Source organism: Monomorium pharaonis, chromosome 3, assembly GCF_013373865.1.
Source record: "Monomorium pharaonis isolate MP-MQ-018 chromosome 3, ASM1337386v2, whole genome shotgun sequence".
Classification (NCBI taxonomy): Eukaryota; Metazoa; Arthropoda; class Insecta; order Hymenoptera; family Formicidae; genus Monomorium; species Monomorium pharaonis.
Window position 1 is genome coordinate 7,182,212 of NC_050469.1, and position 19,609 is coordinate 7,201,820.

Genomic DNA, 19,609 nt, shown 5'->3' on the forward strand with positions numbered 1-19,609 from the left:
GTCTGACAAGGAAAACAAATCATTCTCGGTTTCATTAAACATGAATTTTGCTTAGATACAATTAGTCTTACTACATGCAGAAAAATATCATTCTTGATCGTAAAAAAAGTTACTTTTTTTTTTTCTTTTAAGTATCTACTGTGTATACAGTAAATATGTATTTAATTTGAATAAATATCACATTCCAAATAATTCGTAAGTTTATATATTCGCAAATCTATGATAAATTTGTCATAAACATCAAATTTGTTCAAAATATATTCTGAATTCTCGTAATTTAATACTTTAATCAAGAATATTAAATTAAAATAAAAATTCGATTTATTTTAATTTTTCTTTGGATTTAGTTTTATAATAGTCTTTGAAAGGATATAAATTCTTTTATCAAATATTACATATGACGATGAATTTTCCTAAAATTTGTGATAAGTATATTTTAAGACTCAATATTATCAAGAAAATATTCATTATTGAGGATAACCGTTACTTGTTAGAAGAAAAAGAACTTGAATCTCATTTCTTGGCAGTAGAACTGATATTTTTTGCACCTACCATTATTTTAAGTAGTTATATTGTTGTCTGAGTCGACTGAGTCACATATATATTTCACTTACATTTACGTTATTTCTCTGCTATAATTAATAAATTTATTCTTGAAGGGTTAATTTTGAAACGAGAACGATTCTTTTTTTTTGTTTGTGTAATTTCTTATACACAAAATGTCTACGTTACATTAGAAGGATCTACGCAAAATATAAATGTACATTTCCCGGCATTTCTCGTTTTGCTTTTTTTTTTTGGTGTGAATCAAGTCACGGTTGAATTTCACGGATAGTGAACGTCGCGCTACAACACCTGTTTCCGGTACAACAGCGCGATTGTTGTGAGAAATTAAAAAAAAAGAGGCAAATCGGTACATACGCATATATACGTATATCGCGCGCACTTGTATACGTCGCGACAGTTTTTCATCGCAGAAGCGCGTTATATTGGTGACTCAACTCATCCTGCACTTCTACCTCCGATATTTCGCGCTTTCATCCCCCGTAGAATTTTTTTCACCCCCCCCCCCCCAACATCGTGTAACATCAAGGTTTTGCGCTCGCAATCGCTGTCGCCGCGTCCGTGTAACTCTTTCCCCGCAAACTTTTCTTATATACGCCTGGGATCTCTAACGTCAACGTCAAGCTCGCGCACTTCTATTTCCCGGCGAAATGTAATTGCGCCCCAAGAATTATTCCTCCCAGTCAGCTAACGTCCCAAAACGCGAGTCTCCCGTTTGATTGATTTAACACTCGGTTTCCGCGCAGCTTGCAAAAAATACTCGCGCATTTATTTGGGCGTTTCTCGGGCGAAAAAGTCACACTGTCAGCGACGTGTACGCGAAATCGATATTCCAGCGCGCGAATTTCGCGATTGATACTTTTCCGCTCTCGTTCTCCGCGGTCCGCGAGGGCGATCGCGATAAAAAGGCGAAACGTTCGTTAATTTTTTTTTCTCCTCGACGCGCGCTGACACACGCTGTCAGTAGATGCGCGATATCGCCCCCTTCCGCGAACGCGATTTTCGCGGAAATTTCCCGGCGTATTTATGTCGTTATGTCCATATGCGCGTAGTACACGGGCATTATCTGGCATTCGACAACCCCGTTTCATCTCTGATGTTCGGCCCGCGATTTAAACGCCGCCGCCTGCATTTGTAACGCCGCAATAAACTTTATCTTGATTAAACGTCAATATTGCACGAATGGTACCGTAACGGTCGATCGATACGAAAGCGACGTATGTACGCGCGCACGCCACCGAAAATATTTTTGATTACACACCACCGTGATTACTTTAGTACCGTCGATATGTCGGCGGCGGCGGCGGCGGCGGCGGCAACAACAACAACAACAACAGTGACCATTCGCGCGTTTCCGTGTAGTTTTTGCACGTTGCATTTTTTACGAGGCTTTCATGGCCACGTAATTGGCCGGTTAACCGACATCGCTCGCATTAAAAAAGAAAACCATTCGCGCATCAGATAGCGCGCACGCGATGTAATTCGAGTCCCTTAATTCAAGCCCCCCCCCCCTTAATTAATCGCGTAACTCCGACGAGATGTAATCGCACACCGAGCGAGCGGCGGCGGTGGAACAAAAAAAACGAAGCGAGTCGAACGAGCCGTGTGCTTCCGTCGATACGCGGTTCTTCCGGCGCGCGCGTTCCGGCTTCCCTTCGTCTTCATATCGGGTTAATTTTCGACGTCTAATAATAATGAGGATGAACGAAAGGATATCGAGTTCCGCACTCGGATTGTCCGTGTTGATATTATAATTTTCCACATCTCTCTCTCTCTCTCTCTCTCTCTCTCTCTCTCTCTCTCTTTCGTACTTTCTCATTTACTCTCCATTCGTATTCGAATACGTGCCGCGTAATAAAATAGCGCTGGCGGTCGGCCGTTATTTAATTAATATGGTTTTAATTCACCTGTGCTTATTTAATACGGTAAATTTTAATCAAGTGCCGCCAAAGATTTATCCGCGCGGGGCTTATTTGCGCCGCGCCGCTCCTCGTTTGTCTATTAGAATTTATTTAGCGAGACGTAGATATCAGCACTGGGATAAATAACGCCGGGAAAGACAGGGAAAGAGAGAGAGAGCAGTCCGTGTTTTTTAGATTCTTCGGCGTCGGTCTGTCTGGCGGGCGGGACGGCTGTTTTTCCCCTCTCGAATATCGGTCGTGCGAGCAAAGCAAATTTGCGGCGCCACCGAAACTTTTTTTCCTCCCCCCGGCACGGCGCGTTTGAGGGTTGGCGATCGGGGTCGCGCCGAGGCCGACCTGGAATTGCAAACGAAATTAACGAATCGGACGGACACCGTTCGTGCCAAGCCGCTTCAAAAGTCCGCCGAATTAGAGACTCTCTGTCAAATCGATGGAAATACCTTGGAACGAGAGGCAAACACGTGCCACGATGATACGCCAATTTTATTAAGGGGCACGCGCGTCCTCCTTTTTTCCAGCTTTTAATGCAGTTTGTAGAGCGGTGCGCTCGCAAATTTTTTTACAAGAGTCAGGAAAATAAATAAAAATAATTCGCGTTGTTATATATATTTGTTAAAACGCGAATAATGCTTCGGCAAAATACAGGTACAGATATGATGCTACAGGAAATATATTAAAATGAAACGTGTGGTTTTTTTGTGTACGAAGTACACACATATATATTTTTTTTTATAAACATATTTTAACGTCGTATATTATATCTGTTTCTACCGCCTGCCTTAATTTTTGAAAAATGAATTTATTAGCGCACGTGGCGGACGGGCGCGCTCTATTTCTGCAAAAATGAGATGTTCTGCGAACGCGAGCAACTAACTTTGCCTGCGTTCGGAGTTGTAGTACATTATACCGAACATGCTGTAAGAATTTATGATAAATCTTTTTCAGCGCGGCTCTATTGTTCTTTTTTATTATTCGTGAAGGTATATACTTATATTCCGCGCTTTCTATTTGATGCTTGTGTTTTACACTCGTTTCTCTCTCTCTTTCTTATTTACTGCGGAAATGAAAAATCTAATTAATTAAATTTAAAAATTAATCGAACCGCGCGTTTTATATTTCAGGTCGGAATGAAATCTTGACCGTGCAATAGCTTTTATCAGTGATTTCTTTTTCTAATGCGAACTTCTCCAGTACGATCAAATTGCGCGTATTGTAATGCTGCTGCTCTCTCTCTCTCTCTCTCTCTCTCTTTTTCTCTCTCTCTCCTCTCTCGTGCCCAGCAAAAAATAATACCCGGACGGCGCGCCAAGACGATTTCAATTCGCCTCGCTCCCAATCTCCTCTTCCTGACGCCGCGGTAATTTGTCCGTATCTATTTGACTTTACTCAAGACTGCAGTCGTAATTATTATTGCAGATAGAAAGCGCTGCAATTTCGGTCCAAGTGTATTTGCGCGGCGCGCGCGAAGTACAGCTCGTCGCCTCGGCGTACAAACACAATTAACAGCCGGAGCGTGTGCGCCGCGCGAAACGCCAAGCCTCGAATTTACTTTACGGGACCTGTTGCGGGGGTTCCTTGAGTTTTGCCCTATTCTCGCCGGCATTTTCTCGAGACCGTGTCGCTTTTATCAGCCTCGGCCGCCTCTTTATATCGATAAAGGCGCACCCATGACGATTGCATGCTCACGATTGAACTCTGACGAGGAACTTCTTATTTCGACATTACAGAACGCGTAATTATACTTCGAATCTTAAAAAATTGATAGCTAACGCGAAATTTTGAATAACTATTAATGTCAAAATTTTATAATTTTATAGTTTACTCTAAATAAAAGAAGTGATTTTTTAATTTTTATGGATTTACGTCCACAATTACATTATATATTACAATATATTTTTTGGCAAATAAATACGAAGGTACATTCACACACATACACAAACACACACAATGTGATAGTGAAGGCAAATTGTCAAGAATTGAAAAAAATTTTTTACTATAAAATTTTTAAAATTTAACATACACATTATTTGACGTTTCTACTTTGAATTTTGTTGAAATTATTGTGTAAGAGACAAGAATGTCACGAAATGTAACATTATTAAATAGGATGCTATTTTTCTTTCGCGTTTGTAAATACCGTTGCAATACTCGACGAATCGCATGAGTTTCATATGTGCACTGTTAATTTTGCAAAGTTATTTCCGCGAGCCGCGTACGACGCGGCAGCGCGTTTTATTAATCATCTCCGCGCTGGTGAAAAATTGAATTTTTAACGCTGCAATCCGACAAAAAGCGTACATTGCAATCCTGAAAATTTTCATATACTACTACTACTACAACGTATCTGTGTATTACATTTTGCCCAAGTATAAAATTGATATGTTTATTTTTGATTAATTGTTTATATTAATTCTCCATTTCAATTTAATTTTTGCTGACAATTTATTTCATGTGAAATTATATTCATTTTCTAAATTAGTTTGTGCAAAATAAGCTCTTTAAACAATTTTCTTTAATGTAAATTTGCAGTATTAATTTTTCATTAAATTTATTTTTTAATTATAAAAAAATTAAATATTATTTTGCTATTTTTCATATTAAAAAGTAAATTATAATAATATGCGTTAAGTAACGAATGTATTTTTGGATTTTTAGAATTATATATAGAATTTAAATAAAGGACTTGTCTTTTTTACGTTTAGCATTCTAAAAAATTTCGAATAAATTAAGATTTGTAGACAAGATTATAATCGACTGATTACAATCAGTTTGTATTAGCTTTATTATTTCAGAGCTTTGTAATTTAAAGCGATTAATCATATTTAGATATTAAACCCGCTAAATTTAGTTCATCCAGAGAGCACTCGCAGCGACGGAGAAATAATTAACGTCAACTAACGAGATGCGATTAATGCCTGCGAGTATATATACAAGTCTGCGTGCATCGTCGCATCGAAGTCAGTACCGTCGCGTCTGCCGTCATTCGATTAGCGCTAAATACAATTTATCGGCAAACTTAAAAGGTGAAAACTGAAGATCGTAGCTTAGCACGAACCGAGTTAAATGAGTTTGCGAAGTTGCGAATTAAATAACAACTTTAACGAGGTTGCAGGCTGCCTTAATGCCCGGTTAAACCGTGCTTATATCCTGCCTTTACCATCTGTCTCTCTACTTAAGTGTTGACTGTTGAAAAAAAAAAACACAAATCTTCCGTTTTTCGCAAAGAGTACAAAGTGAACGCTGGGGATTTCGAAAAGCAGGAAGCGTATTGCAGTGTGTACATTTTTAATAACTATTCGCGTATTACATGTATAGTGTATTATAATAATAGAAGTTTCATTTGTTGCTATGTTATTGTTTGCAGTCTGCCACGGGATCCAGCAGTTTGAAGAAACGCCACAATATACCGAAGTCAATCCTGGCCAGGACGCGAAGCTAGTGTGTCGAGTCCTCGGGAAGAGAGGACAATGCATTTGGCAGAAGGATCAAAAGGTTTGTTATTATTATTTACTGTTACTGTTTGCTCTAAAATTTTAGTTTGTCAATTTTTTTAACATGACATAACTTCCGCAACGTGATTAAAAACAAAGAGAATACTTCTCAATCTCTCCTATCAATCGCTACATTTTTATTTTATTATCACAAAATGGCTACTTTAGATTTCTTTTTAATTAAAGGAATAACCGTATGGTTATTTATATTGACATTACAAAAATGACTATGTTAAAGCGATTTATTTTATTGCAATTATATAAGATATGGAAGTTTCGGCCCTTTTATTTTAAGAATAAACGAAGTTGTTTATGGTGGCGAGGTAATATATCTTTTTGCGGAAAATGCGTTTCCGATAAATGTAAATCGGTTGTTTGCAAGAGAAGAAACTTGAACAGATCGAAAGCAGCGTATATATTGTCGTGAGTAAATACAAAGGCGAAATTGTTTTCTGAAAATGATCCGAAGTTCGTGCATATGCACAACGACACGATAACGTGCGCTAGGTGCGATTGCAAAAATTGAAAAACACAACAGAATAACGGAAAGAGTTGCAGCTTGTGTGTGGTGCATCGTAACTTCAAGCATTTCATTGCTCCCACTCCGTCTCTCTAAGCCCACAGCAATCGACTTTTCCTCGTTCGTCGTACAAGCACGTAAACTTCCAAATAAGTTTGTCCTGGCCGGAAGTGGACGTTATAGGACGCACAACGATAAACGTTCGTTCGTTTGTCGTGGATCTAAAGAGGAAAGGAAACCTGGTCGCTTCAAACTTCCGCGAAACTCCGCAACATTGTTCGTCGACTAAGTTCCACCTAGACACTGTAGATTACTTTCGCATATCGTATTGTCTATTGTTGCCGACGTTTATTCTTACGTAATGTTATCTTTGTAGTTGTTTGATCGATACTGAAATATCAGCGAGAAACTCTTTCTACGATTCGAACATTTATTGTACAAATGGAAAGTTTGATCGACATTAAATACGAAATCATAGAATTGACATTGCCAGAAATTCATATTGAATTTATATTTAATTTTAGTTGATGTGATATAATAATTATTACTTTAATTATTTTTGTTTATTTTTATTGCATATATTATACTTAAAAAAAAAAGATGCATTGCGCAAGTCGTTTTGTTTATTTTTTAACAGCAATTAAATATTTTGTTATACAACAAAAAATATAATTGTTTTTGCGAAATACATAAAAAAATATTTGTATTAAATAATTTCGTTTGGTATATTTTTAACCAAATTATTTGTGTTGCCACAATAAAATATTTTTTATAGGAAAAATAGCTGTACAGAAAGAACAATTTTGATAAAGTAAAACATAACATTGCACGCGTGTACCTTTTAGACTTAAAATTACTAAATATGAATATAATTCAACACATAAAACTAGCTTAAAATAATTTTACATTTTTGACGCAAAAGTGGAATTTATAAATATCCGCACGCATAAGTAGTAATGGGCTAAATGAAATCTTTCTTGGATTTGAACTTTAATAAATTATTCTTTTTCTAATATTTTCTAACTTTGAGGTGAACAGAATGCTTTCGAGCCTCGATTATTACTTCATAAATTAATTTTTTTCTTATTCTATTCGTCTTAGACATTGTTCTCACAATTTTCCTTTTTGGCACGAAACGCAGAAACAGTCATTAGAAGTTTTTTATTTTATATATTTATGTCAACGCAAATATTTTGAGGTAAACGGAGGTCTCGATTGTTAATAAATTAATTAAGTTTAACGAAATTATTTTCAGATCTGCATTCAACTAAATTTTTATATATTTTACCAAACCCATTTGTTTCGTGTAGTACAAAAAATTATTATTAGAAAATGTATTTTGTTCTGTGTATGCAGTCTTACTTTAATCATTATTATAAAAAAATCTAAGCTGCTATAAAACTAAATAAATGTAAAAATTTATAATGTATATATATATATATATATATATATATATATATATATATACAATATGTGTTACTAGGAGCGCTTTCCAACGACTTCCGTAGCTAATATTCCAAGCAGCATGAGGAACACGTAGTACTATACTAAGAAGATTAGCGCAAATTATTCACTTAAGCTACAGAGTATTTCAAATTTTCATTTTGCTCAAATGCAAGATTTACTCGTGTAACTCGTGTATCTATATTATCCGCGAGGCTTTAAATTCGGTACATTCATCATGGCGCAAATGTTTCTATCTAAAATGCCGCATATCGTTAATTCGTATAACCCTTCGCTATTACACGATTTATTGGAATACGTAGTTCACTTGTGATGTCGCGACCATAAAGTCACAAAGGGGTGATTTACGCGTGGATCCTTCGTTTGCTTGAACCAGCCGGAATCTGGCGGTAACGCGTTTTCTCGCATGATAAATTCGTGCGCGCGCCCGCGTGCACGCACGATAGCGAACCCGATATTTCACTTGACCGAAAACACAAATATCGAACCGCTCGACGTTCGGGCGCGCGACCACCGGCGTCCGGTTCGACGGGGCGAAAGTTAAAATTTCAATTAAATCGACGAGGACATCAAATGCAGCGCTTTCCGTCGTCGCGCGTCGGGCCGTGCCGTTTTCGACTTTCCGCGTTCGCGTCAGGTTGCGCATCCCGTCGCATCCCGGACCCCCTTCCCGAATTATATTGCAGCGGCGATTTGTACCGCGTACCGTCATTCGTATCAGTCGTCTATAGATACGCTCGTAATAGAGAATAACACGCTCCACGGACCGCGATGTATCCACGTTAGCGGTCGCGTAAATCCGCGATACATTTCTGGAAGACGGCCGCAGGCCGACTTATATCGATAGGATTTCTCTCTCTCTCTCTCTTTCTCCCTCTCGGTCGCAAACACACGGATGAATCTTCGCAATGCGCGCCACGTACGAACCCAATGCGAACCGAAGTCAGATACATATATATATCTATACGTCTGGCGCTTGATTGGAGATGAGACGGGCCGGAAACCGTGAAGATACGGAATGATGCGCGGCATCCGCGGAAGCTGCGCGACGGAGAAAAAGCGGCGAGGGAGCAGACTTGATTGGCATGCTCGCGGCGTTCTATGCAAAGTCCCTTGAAGTGGCACTCGCTTCCGCGAATGCAATACGTCCAAGTTTAATCGAACGCGATCTCAGATTATCTTAAAAGCATTTTCTGAGAGTAAGAGAGAAAGAAAGATTCATTTTTGATATCTTACCTCATAAGAACGAGAAAAAATGAGTTTATCTTGTTAATTAAGCAAAACATTACGTGGCTTTTTGTTTTCTAAATAGTTAAGTAAATTATTACAATATTATATCAAAAGATATTTTTATAATCATTGTCTAATTCTCAGCTATTCCTTGTTGATTTTGCTTTATTATTTGTATGAAAAAGATACAAGAAATTAACAAGACATTCTCCGAGTCTCTGAAGAAACACTTTGATAAGAAATTAACTGTGATATCTCGTTTGTGCAAAATCTGCTTTATTTCGGATTGTCTACACTTTTTTTTTAACTATAGTTACTTGAAATGGTGGTTTATAGAGGAACGAACGATCACCGCGAGCAACTGACCCTTCACAAGTAAATTTTATCGCGTCTCTAATGTAAGTTTTCCTAGATATTTAATTAGCTCGTAAATACATTAAATCGCGCCAGTCTTTGCAAAGTTTCTCGGCCCATTGTTCTCAAACAACTTGTATCTAGTGTCACACGTCCGGATATGCACTCGTGTTACACGGAAGTGCCATGTTGGAGGACGTTAATCACGTTGAAGTTAAAAAGTTTTACGGCAGGCGGGATCTCGTTCGCCTCTCGCAAGGATTTAAGCGCAACGTGATCTTATTGTATTAAGTTTAAAGCTAAACGCGGCCGTCACGCGGCAGTTTCCTTTCTCCCGGCGCTCTTTCTTTCTCCCCCGGTAATCACCCGGGCACGCGTTTCATCTCCCGGGGATAGACGATCGTAAATTTAGTGTTAGCTCGCGCGTGACATTTATACACTGCGTAAAGCCGGAGGGGAAGGAAAGGAGAGCTTCGAAAGGACGCCGCGACGACGGACCGCGGAGCTCTAAATTGAGGTCGTTACAGCGGACTTCTCGCGGCCGCGGAAAAAGAAACGGAACTTCTCGCAGCCCTGGGATGAAAAGCCGCGACGAACCCGGAAAACGAGCGCGTATGCCAGAAGGACGACTGTGCTCGAAACGGGGATGATGAAAAGCGGGTCGGCGACGCGACCATCTCGTTGTAAGAGGTGCGAAAGGACGCTAATCCTGGAGTAGAGCGCGCATTCCGAGCATTTTAATTTTCAGTCCCTCCTTGCTCCTTGCGCAGGAAATCGTGCAACTTATCTTCAAAATGACGACGATATTTAAAGTCCGGTTAAAAACCTTTCGCCCTTCTCACGTCGTTTTCAGGCGAAACGGTCGGATTCCGAAAGTTTTAGGTTAAACTTTTGCTGAAAATCAATAAATCAACTTTACGCGAGAACGATATAGAACGATTGACTTTTTTTTTTCTAGAACGGCACGAAAAACATTTGAGAACGAACATTCAGAATTGCAATAATTAAAGCGTTCGTTTGCGCGCCGTTCGTGCTTACGAGCAATGAATGAACACTGCAACGATATCGCACGTTACAATTTCCGTTTTATTGCTATCGATTACTGTTTACTGCAGATGTTTGTTTCAATGACCATCGGCCCGTAAATAATATATACTTATGAACATAAATGCGCTTCGCTTTTGTAATTATCACGGAGAACACTCGATCGGAGAATCGTTTGTGCGTATAATTCAATTAGTTGACAATAAAAAAGTACACATGTAATTGTAATAAATAATATGCATTAATTTTGATCAGATCTAAACCAAAGGTATAATTCTGCACAAATCGAGGTTATTAATTATTTTATAATATTTTATAAGTAATATATATGTATATGTACTGTACATAATGTACAGAAAAATTTAATAGAAATTATCATAACAGAACAATAATGGCAATCAGAAATTATTGTTATTAGCTCAAAATTTCTTTCTAGCTGGATATAACGGCAGTATACCATAAAAAATTTAACTCTACCATGGTGTTTCATTTTTTTTACTACTCTGGAAATTTACCCATGTAATTAAATTGTTTTCTAATCTTTTGAGCAGTTTTTAACTTTTTTCTATTTCACGGGTTGAAAAATACCAGAATAATTGAATATTACATCACGTTATAATAAAATTACGATAACATCGTTTTAATGTAAATGAATTCTTTTTAAATATTAAGCTATTATAATTTTAATAACAAAAGCTAAACTTGAATTAGAGCACGTGGATAAAAATTCGCTCACCAGTGGTACTCCAACGTCAAACGTGAATCATCGCGATACTAATTGCCGATCTCGGAAAAAGCCAGCGCGAGGAATTGTCTCTCTCAACGACGAAGGAAAAAAAAAAAAGAAGCTGAAAGCGCGGTACTCTCGCGGTGTCCCCATGTTAATAATGAAACCGCGGTGCGACGAACCACGAGGGGGTCGTCGTTGGTTTTCAGTGGTGGCTCGAGGACCGGCAAACAAAAGGGAAGACTACATCGTGCGCAGGAGGACGGATAAGAGGCGGCACAAGTGACCTTTCTCTCACCCGGCTTTTGGATATTTATCATCGCCGCATCTTTCAGCGCGGTATATGGACACCATTGTGGCGTGGCCCGCGTCGAAAGGGCCGCACCCTCACAGCTAAACGCTCCTGAAGGGCTCGCAGAGAAGCGCGCGGGCGCGCGCGCAACATGTATCCGGTATTGTACAGCTGTGTACGACACACACCTCTCGTCGCCGCGGCAGCAATACGGCGCCGGATACGACCGCGGTGCGTACATTAATTTGCATATTAATTTACGAAGGTAAGCCGACCCCGGTGACATCTGGATTAGAGAAAATATCGGCGGCGATGTGCACCGGGGCCCTCCTCGCACCGCCCCCTTGGTTAGCGCGCGGCTACCTTGGGAATTATTTCACGACGGAGCTTTAAGCTTTGTTCTTGATTGCGCTTCGAAATGAAATTCTACGGCGCGCTTTTGTCGCTTTTGTGTATACGGCGGGACGGAAACGAATTCGCAAAATTGCATATGCATATTATTTCTGTTTATAATGTTTCGTAAACCGCGGAGACGCCCGCGTAATCGCGCCGGACGATCCCCGGCGGCTGTCCTGATACCTCACGTTTGTACGCGCGCGAGACACCGCGCGAGACGTTTGTTCAACTTTTTAATTACGATATGAAAATTTCAGAGGTGTTAATTTAACATACGTAGAGGAACGTGCGCGCGCGAGAGACGTACGCTCTTGCGACGTACGTTACTAACTTTCACATGGGCACGCATACGGGAGCCCGGGCGTACCGTACGTACGTACCGTATGTGGTACGTGCCCCGGCGACGCGTGAACTAATTTGCATATTAATTCATGTAGATAATCTGTTTTAATGACATCTGGATTAGGGAAAATGTACGCTTAATATATCACCCTCTGGCATCCCGAGTGGCTCGGGCGCGTTCTCGTGTACTAATAGATTTCGATTATATGACGTATCGATAATTCTATATTGGTATCGACACCGGGAACTGACGGCGCGATATCGTCGTGAGATCCAGGCGCGTTCTCTCGACAGAAGAAACAAACTTATCCGCAAGAATTACTTCATTTAACTCTAACCAAGCAACCTTGTGTGAAACAAATGAAAGAAAATGAAATTAATTGACTTCGGAAATCTTCAGTCATAATTTTCGATTGATGCCTGAACTTTTCGAGTTTAATTCGTTTTTTTTTTCCCTCCCTTAAAATTCTCTCGCAAAAATATTGCCCATTGACTAGGGAAGCAGAGAAAGGGAGAAATAGTGGCAATACGGCAAATCCATTTTTTTCTCTCTCTTCTTTGCAGATCTATCTCCATTATCGGATCGAGTCTTTCGAACGGGGACTGCTCTCGATATTCCGCAAGACAGATTTTTCATTAAGATTTATGTACCGCCGGAGAATACGACCGGTAATTTTTCAGTTCCGTTCGCAGCAAAACCGTAATGAAATATTGCGCGGGATTTAATGTACCCGAAATATTTCTACAGTGTAGGGAAATGAAAAGCTCCTCCCTCCCCTCCTTTCTTCTCTCCTTTTGTTTTTACACCAATAATGTGTTATACATCAATTTGTTAATTATTGTATAAATTGATATTTATATTAATAATGCTGCAAATAACTGGCAACTTGATAATATTCTGTGTTGATAATATTCTGCTTCGGACTGCCTTGCAAACAAAATTTGCGCGGTGGATTTTTCTCGAGAAATAAATTTTCTGGTAAAGCGCGCATAAATATTTGTTATTCCGGCATACTTAATGAGCAACGTGAAAAAAATGTTCATTCAATCCCCTCCGCTATATGCAAATTTGTCATGGTATAAAGCCTGCGCGCTTGGAAATATGCTAATTCGCCGACGTCGTTTTGTGAGCTCTCGATATTCAGTGCTGTCGGTCCTCCTTCACGCTTGTCGACTATTTCTTGCTTAAGCTGAGATTGTCCAAGTTAGATTAACTTTATATTCAGAAGCGTATTGTACATTTTTTTAGCATTGTCTCTTAAATAACAAGTATTTCTTTAGGGGAGATATATGTTTTTGAAATATATCTTTTGTTAGGAACACATACACACATACACACAAAACACACGCATATATACACATACATACAAAATATAATTTTATTTTACGAATGTAATTATTAATTTATTTCAGGAGAAAATTTATTGGAATATTAACATGTAATATATCTTATATAACTGATATTTGAAATCCCACTTTGTTCGACAATAAGTGTCAATAATTGCAAAACGTATTGTTAAAGTTACAAAAATTGATTCGTTATTTATTATTTAGATTAATTAAATTATTAAATGAGAAGTTTTAATTAACTATTTAGTAGGCTTCTGTCATACAATAACATGCTCTGAATTCGTCATTGGAGAGAAACAGAGGGTAATAAAAACGCAATGTATACTACATTATATATTCTAGAGTGTACATACATACAATACCATACAAAATGAACAAATGGGTTTAATTATTATTTATTACGATCTAAAATGTATATACAAAAGAAGACCGGAAAATATAAATTTATAATTATCTCAAACATTGTGTGCATAAGCAAGAGAACATGCCTGGCGGCTCCCCTTTCTATCGGCGAGTAACTTTTCATTATTCGATTTTTCTATAACATAATAAGAGAGCTACTCGGCACGTTCGATGGTTTTGCATTAGCGTTATAATCTCTAAAACTGTAAAACGGATTTTATACCGTGGTGTCGTTTAATACGAAACAGAAAAATTTCAATACGTAACAAATTGTCAAGTATGTGAGACATAATGTGCTTGAACGATTCGTGTCGAAACATTTTATTAAAGAATTTTTCTTCTCGCTGGAAAATAACTCGCGTAACATTCGCGGAACTCTGCTTTAAATAATTCGGATTTTTCTAAAATCTGTCGGGACATTTTAGAAGCGAACGCGCGCTTTTCACAAATCGGCAAGGAAGCTCGCTCGAAATTTCCGACGCGGGATCTTCGCGTGATTCCACTTATCGGAAACAACAATGCAAATGTCATCCGATGCGCACCTTGGACCTCCGTTAAGAGGGGTCGACGGAGGAAGACGACCTAAGACTTGAATACCGTATTACTATCTCGAGCAACGACGAAGGCTTTTCGCAGTGGGTGATCCCGAGACGAGATCGCCTCCGAAAGCCCGGAGATTTATGCCCCGCGCGGTTTCTCGTTACCTCCTCAACCAAATATCCTCTCCTCGGCTTTTCTTTCGTCTCCCACCCGATCCTTTCCGGCTTGACTTTCTCTCCCGCGAAAGTGAATATTTATGAATGACGTAAATAACGAGCGGGATAATTTCCTCTTTGCGAGCCACTCCTGTTTACAATGCAATACTCTTTCTCTCCTTTTTTCCCCGCTCCTCTCCTCTCTCTTCCTTTCCTCTCTCTCTCTCTCTCTCTCTCTCTCTCTCTCTCTCTCTCTCTCTCTCTCTCTCTCTCTCTCTCTCTCTCTTTGTACGTTCTGCCATTTCCCGTCCTGAATCCTCTAACCACATCGTTTCCGTTCGTTTCGTTCCGTGCGCATTGTTTGCACTTTCTGCGACATCGCGCCGGATGCGACCCATCCGTTTTACGCGTCGAAAAACACCAGGATCAAAATCTTTGATTTTTGCAAAAGCTTCCGGGAACAATGTTTGACTTGATGATTTAGCATGATTAGCATCTCGGGAGATGTCGAACTTGCTACGAAATATCAAAATAGCTTTCGATACTTTTTAAGAAATCTTAGAACAACTACTGCGACATATATATACATATTAGATATATCTGATACGTAAATTATAATTATTTTGTCATTTGTTACGCGGTAGTCGTTCGCACAATTCGACTTTCAGCGGCGAATACACAAAGCGCAATTTTTTTCCGACTTTCAATGCACTGCCACTGCAAAAAACGAGAAAAATCTGAGCAGCCATCTTAAGCGGGGAAATAGTGGGGTCTCGAAGAATTAATTTCACATTAATATTTGTTCTCGATATATATTCGCGGACTATCTCGACTGGTTCTAGCCGATAAATCTCTTTGCCTTTGCATGCACGTGATTTTCGCAAACTGGAGAATGCAAAAAAAAAATAGCAAGCGGTACATTACTTAACGGAAACGATCGATTCGAACGTTTCATCACGGAACCCGCGGCAAGGGCACGAAATCACTTTTGCAAAAATAAACGTGCGGGACTCGTTCAATTATCCATCCTTCTCCCGAAAATTATCGTTTCAACTGCAATCTTTGCTTAAGTTTTATAAAATAGACTTTCTTTTACTTTGTGTACGCGATACGTAGATTAATGCTATGTATAAAATTATAATTCAATATTTGATTTGCTTTATCTTTATTTTCAATGCACTCTTTCGTTATTTCTATCCAGATATTCTGATGTAATAATTTTGTCATTACAATAAATGTGAACATTTTAAACCGTTCAGTGTACATCAAATGCTTATGAAAAATTGAAGAGGATACGATAAATGTTGTTAACAACGCTATTAAACGTGCATAAATGAATAAACAGCCAAATCGACTTCGCCGTGGAAGGCGGCGCGCAAAAAAAAAAAGATCCACGGAAGTGATAGAATTAAAAAGCAGAAACTACTCGCGGAAAACTGCTCGGAGAAGTCACCGTTGTTCATTGAAAGGATTAAAATCCGTGCGCGCGTCGGGGACATAACGCTCCGCTCGCTTACTTATCGGAGAGAGAAAAAGGGCCTTCCTTTTCCCCTTTTTCTTTCTCCTCGACCGTTTCCCAACCGCCTTCGCCCTTCTGCCGCCTGTTCAGCCCCCGCCGAACCTCTTCGATGTTCTCTGTGTTCTCCGGAGAGGCCGCGACCAGCAATCAACGTAATGCATCCGCAGACACACTCCCGCCCACTCTGTCGGCGCACACAGACGCAAATGCAACCATCGTAGGCGTACGGCAAACGGGCAGGGTACATACCCCCGGGCCAAAGGCCCCGATAACACAAGAGAGAGCCTCGGAGTAATGCAGACGCAATGGCAATCTCTTCGAGAGCAGCGAAATAGATCGTAGGACGTAGACCGATAGCGCAAAACCATCGCATCGCGGCCAGTATAACCAGCCAGTTTCTTTCTTTCTCTCTTTTTTCTTTTTTCCTTCCTTCCTTCCTTCCTTCCCTTCCTTCCGGCAGCTTCCTCGAAATTCTTGCCGTAAGCTTGCTCGTCACTGACAGCATATCCTTTTGGTAAACGCCGTAAAGTTCGTAACTTGAAAATTCGTTGCACGCAGATGTTCCTTCGTTCTTCGTGTGTTTGGGAGAATTTGCAAGATCCTCGTTGGAAGAAGAAAAATATATTCGGCTCCAGAACGGAGGGGGGGGGGGGAGGGTGTCCTCTACTCGATATGCATTCGGAAAATGCCTTGCGGGTTCTATGTAAGAGAGGGATGGTACCTTTGAGTGTGTTTGGAAAACCGTTGGGCTGATTCGCGGCAGTTTGGCTTCTTAGGTTATCAAAGAGTATGCGTGCGTTTCTCCGTAGGCGTGGTCCACGAAACGTGCGAGTCGGAAATTCTGTATAGCTTGGATGATTATATAATATATATATGAAATCTACATGTAAGTCTTCGATGCGAGATACAACGCATTCTAGAGAAAAGAATGAGCATGTAATAGGATCTTTTATTTATATAAAAGGAAAAAATAATGAACTTAAACTACTGTAAATTTTATCCAATTATAATTCCAAGTAAATTATTTTCTATTATTAACAGCATTCACGTACGAAAATTAATTTATGAAAATTTAGAATTAATTAACTTATTGTTATCCTGAATAAAGTGGAGTTAACAATTAAACGGCTCTCTATAAATGTAACACCGTTACAAATGAAATTGTTACAATAATATATTACTGTAGCAGCGTTTGTGCATTCTGATAACGTTCCTACCGTTTCACTGCGAGAGGTTTCGTGATATAGCGTAGACACTTTGTGTAACGCGACAGAATGAAAAGGAGATTATTTGAGAGTGATACGATATTAATCTGACAATGACCTAGGACGTTAATTCGTGCTGCAGTATCCACTAGACGTCGTTCCACCCTAACACCGGGCAGGAGTACGCGCCAGCAAACTCATTATTCTTCTTGTCCTGAGGGCGCATATCCTGCGCTCTTCGTCTACGCGCGAATAATCTTCGCCAGGATTTCGCTATTGTATTATTGTGTCTGCCACCGAGTGATAAACTGCGCATTCCGCAGGGAACACCGCTCCGCTCATTACTAATATAGTCGCACGACGGCGTCCTGTCGTAGTTAACGGAGCTCTCATTGCATCCCTTGAGAAACCCGAAGTTAAGGACTTCGTCCGCTTCAAAGCGGCTACCCCGCGCGGGAATTCCCCCTCCCCTCCCATAGAGAGCGTCTGATTTCTTGGATTGAGTATATTACGAGCGGTGTTTTTTACTTTGGAAGTAGCGAGACATTCAGAAAGAATAGATTTATCCTTTACGTAATTGTATGTTCATCTCTTATCGACTATCTATTACTAATTGTTATTTTTTTTTTTAAGGAAAAAATAAAACAGAAATCTGGAAATAAACATGGATAGAATTTGAAATAAAAATATTAAGTTGAATTACAATAAAACTGATTCGCTCATTTTTATTTACGTGTAATTAGACTTGGGTAATTATATAGTTTTTTGCTGGATTTTACTTGAGGCCAGTGTAACGAGTAATAACGAAAGAGATAGTCACATTAATACGTTTTTGTAATTTTTTATCGGTCTAACTTGATAAAAACGAGAAGAAGTAATTTGCAACGCGAACTCAATATCCTCGGCCAGCAGTACGCAGGCGTCGCTAATTCAAGACAGTGTACCACCAGCGGATTACGGAAACTCATTAACCGACTAATACCTTTAAACGACGAAGCTTTCTCGCTATACTTTCCAACGGAGTCGCCACGGACTTACAGATAAAACAATCTGACCCCGACCGATACGCACCGACGATACATAATAGCCGTCGCGATAACGTATCGCGCAGAGCTGGGTGAAAGGAGGAGAAAAAAATGGACGACTGAGCACAGAAGAATCAATTTATTATCGCGATAAGAGAAGAAATACAAGCGGGTATTATTGCAGAGTTCCAGAACATTTAATCATAAATATCGACAGCGATGGGGCCGAATAAGATTATACGAGCGAAACAAACGCCGGGGAAAGCAGTGAATGTAATGCGAGATTGCTGCAAAAATTATGAAATTGTATTTTCGGAAAGTGACACAAGAGAAAGCTTCCATGATTTCGCGGAAGGCAAAGTCTCGTTGTGAGATGAGAGAGTGGAGGGGAGATTATAAAGAGCGAGCGAATGCAGAATCGATCGCTGAATTACGGCCGCATTATAACTGCGAAATTTGCTAGGGCCGCACTTTCCCGGCTGCAGTGATTTAATCCGCGAGAAAGAAGAGCGACCTCCGACGTCGGCCGGAACCCGATGATTCATTTCGGAGGAAGCGTACAGGGCAACTGACGGCAGAGAGCTGTGGCGCCGTCCACGGGAGAGGATTCCGGTAACGAGAAGCCCAGGCTCGCCGATTTAAACCATCGAAAGATGCTGACGTGCAGCGTGGACCATTGTCTCTAGGAAATTCGTCGGCGGATATTATTGTGGTTTCTATTAATATCGCGGAACACAGTTTCGAATGTGTTTAATGTGCGCATACGTTTTTAAATTCACAAATGTTATCATTTCGATAAGCACGCAAAGCCATTGTTTCTCTGACATCCCTTAAGCTGCTTGTTACTTCTTGAATCGATGCATACGAGATATCGTATTCCGGCTCTCATAAATGGAATCAGTGAATTGCTTCTTTTACATAAATCGTTTTTTCCCGTCCGTCTACGTATAAAACTGTTAAAGTAAGGAAAAATAAATATCTTATATAAAAAAATCTTTCATGTTTTATATCAGAATACATCAAATAAAATATTGTGCGGAATATGATATAATTGATAAAATGATTGA

The 19,609-nt window shown here is 39.6% G+C and overlaps 1 protein-coding gene across 4 annotated transcripts in view; it reads left to right on the forward strand.

Annotated features, from left to right (window-relative positions):
* LOC105838812 (hemicentin-1) overlaps window positions 1-19,609 on the forward strand; it is a 165,989-nt gene that overhangs the window by 114,303 nt on the left and 32,077 nt on the right. For all 4 annotated transcript variants that reach the window (XM_028193503.2, XM_028193505.2, XM_028193508.2 and 1 more), the window contains exon 2: window positions 5,851-5,978. In XM_028193503.2, the coding sequence (XP_028049304.1) occupies window positions 5,851-5,978 (128 nt within the window). The remainder of the gene's footprint in view (window positions 1-5,850; window positions 5,979-19,609) is intronic.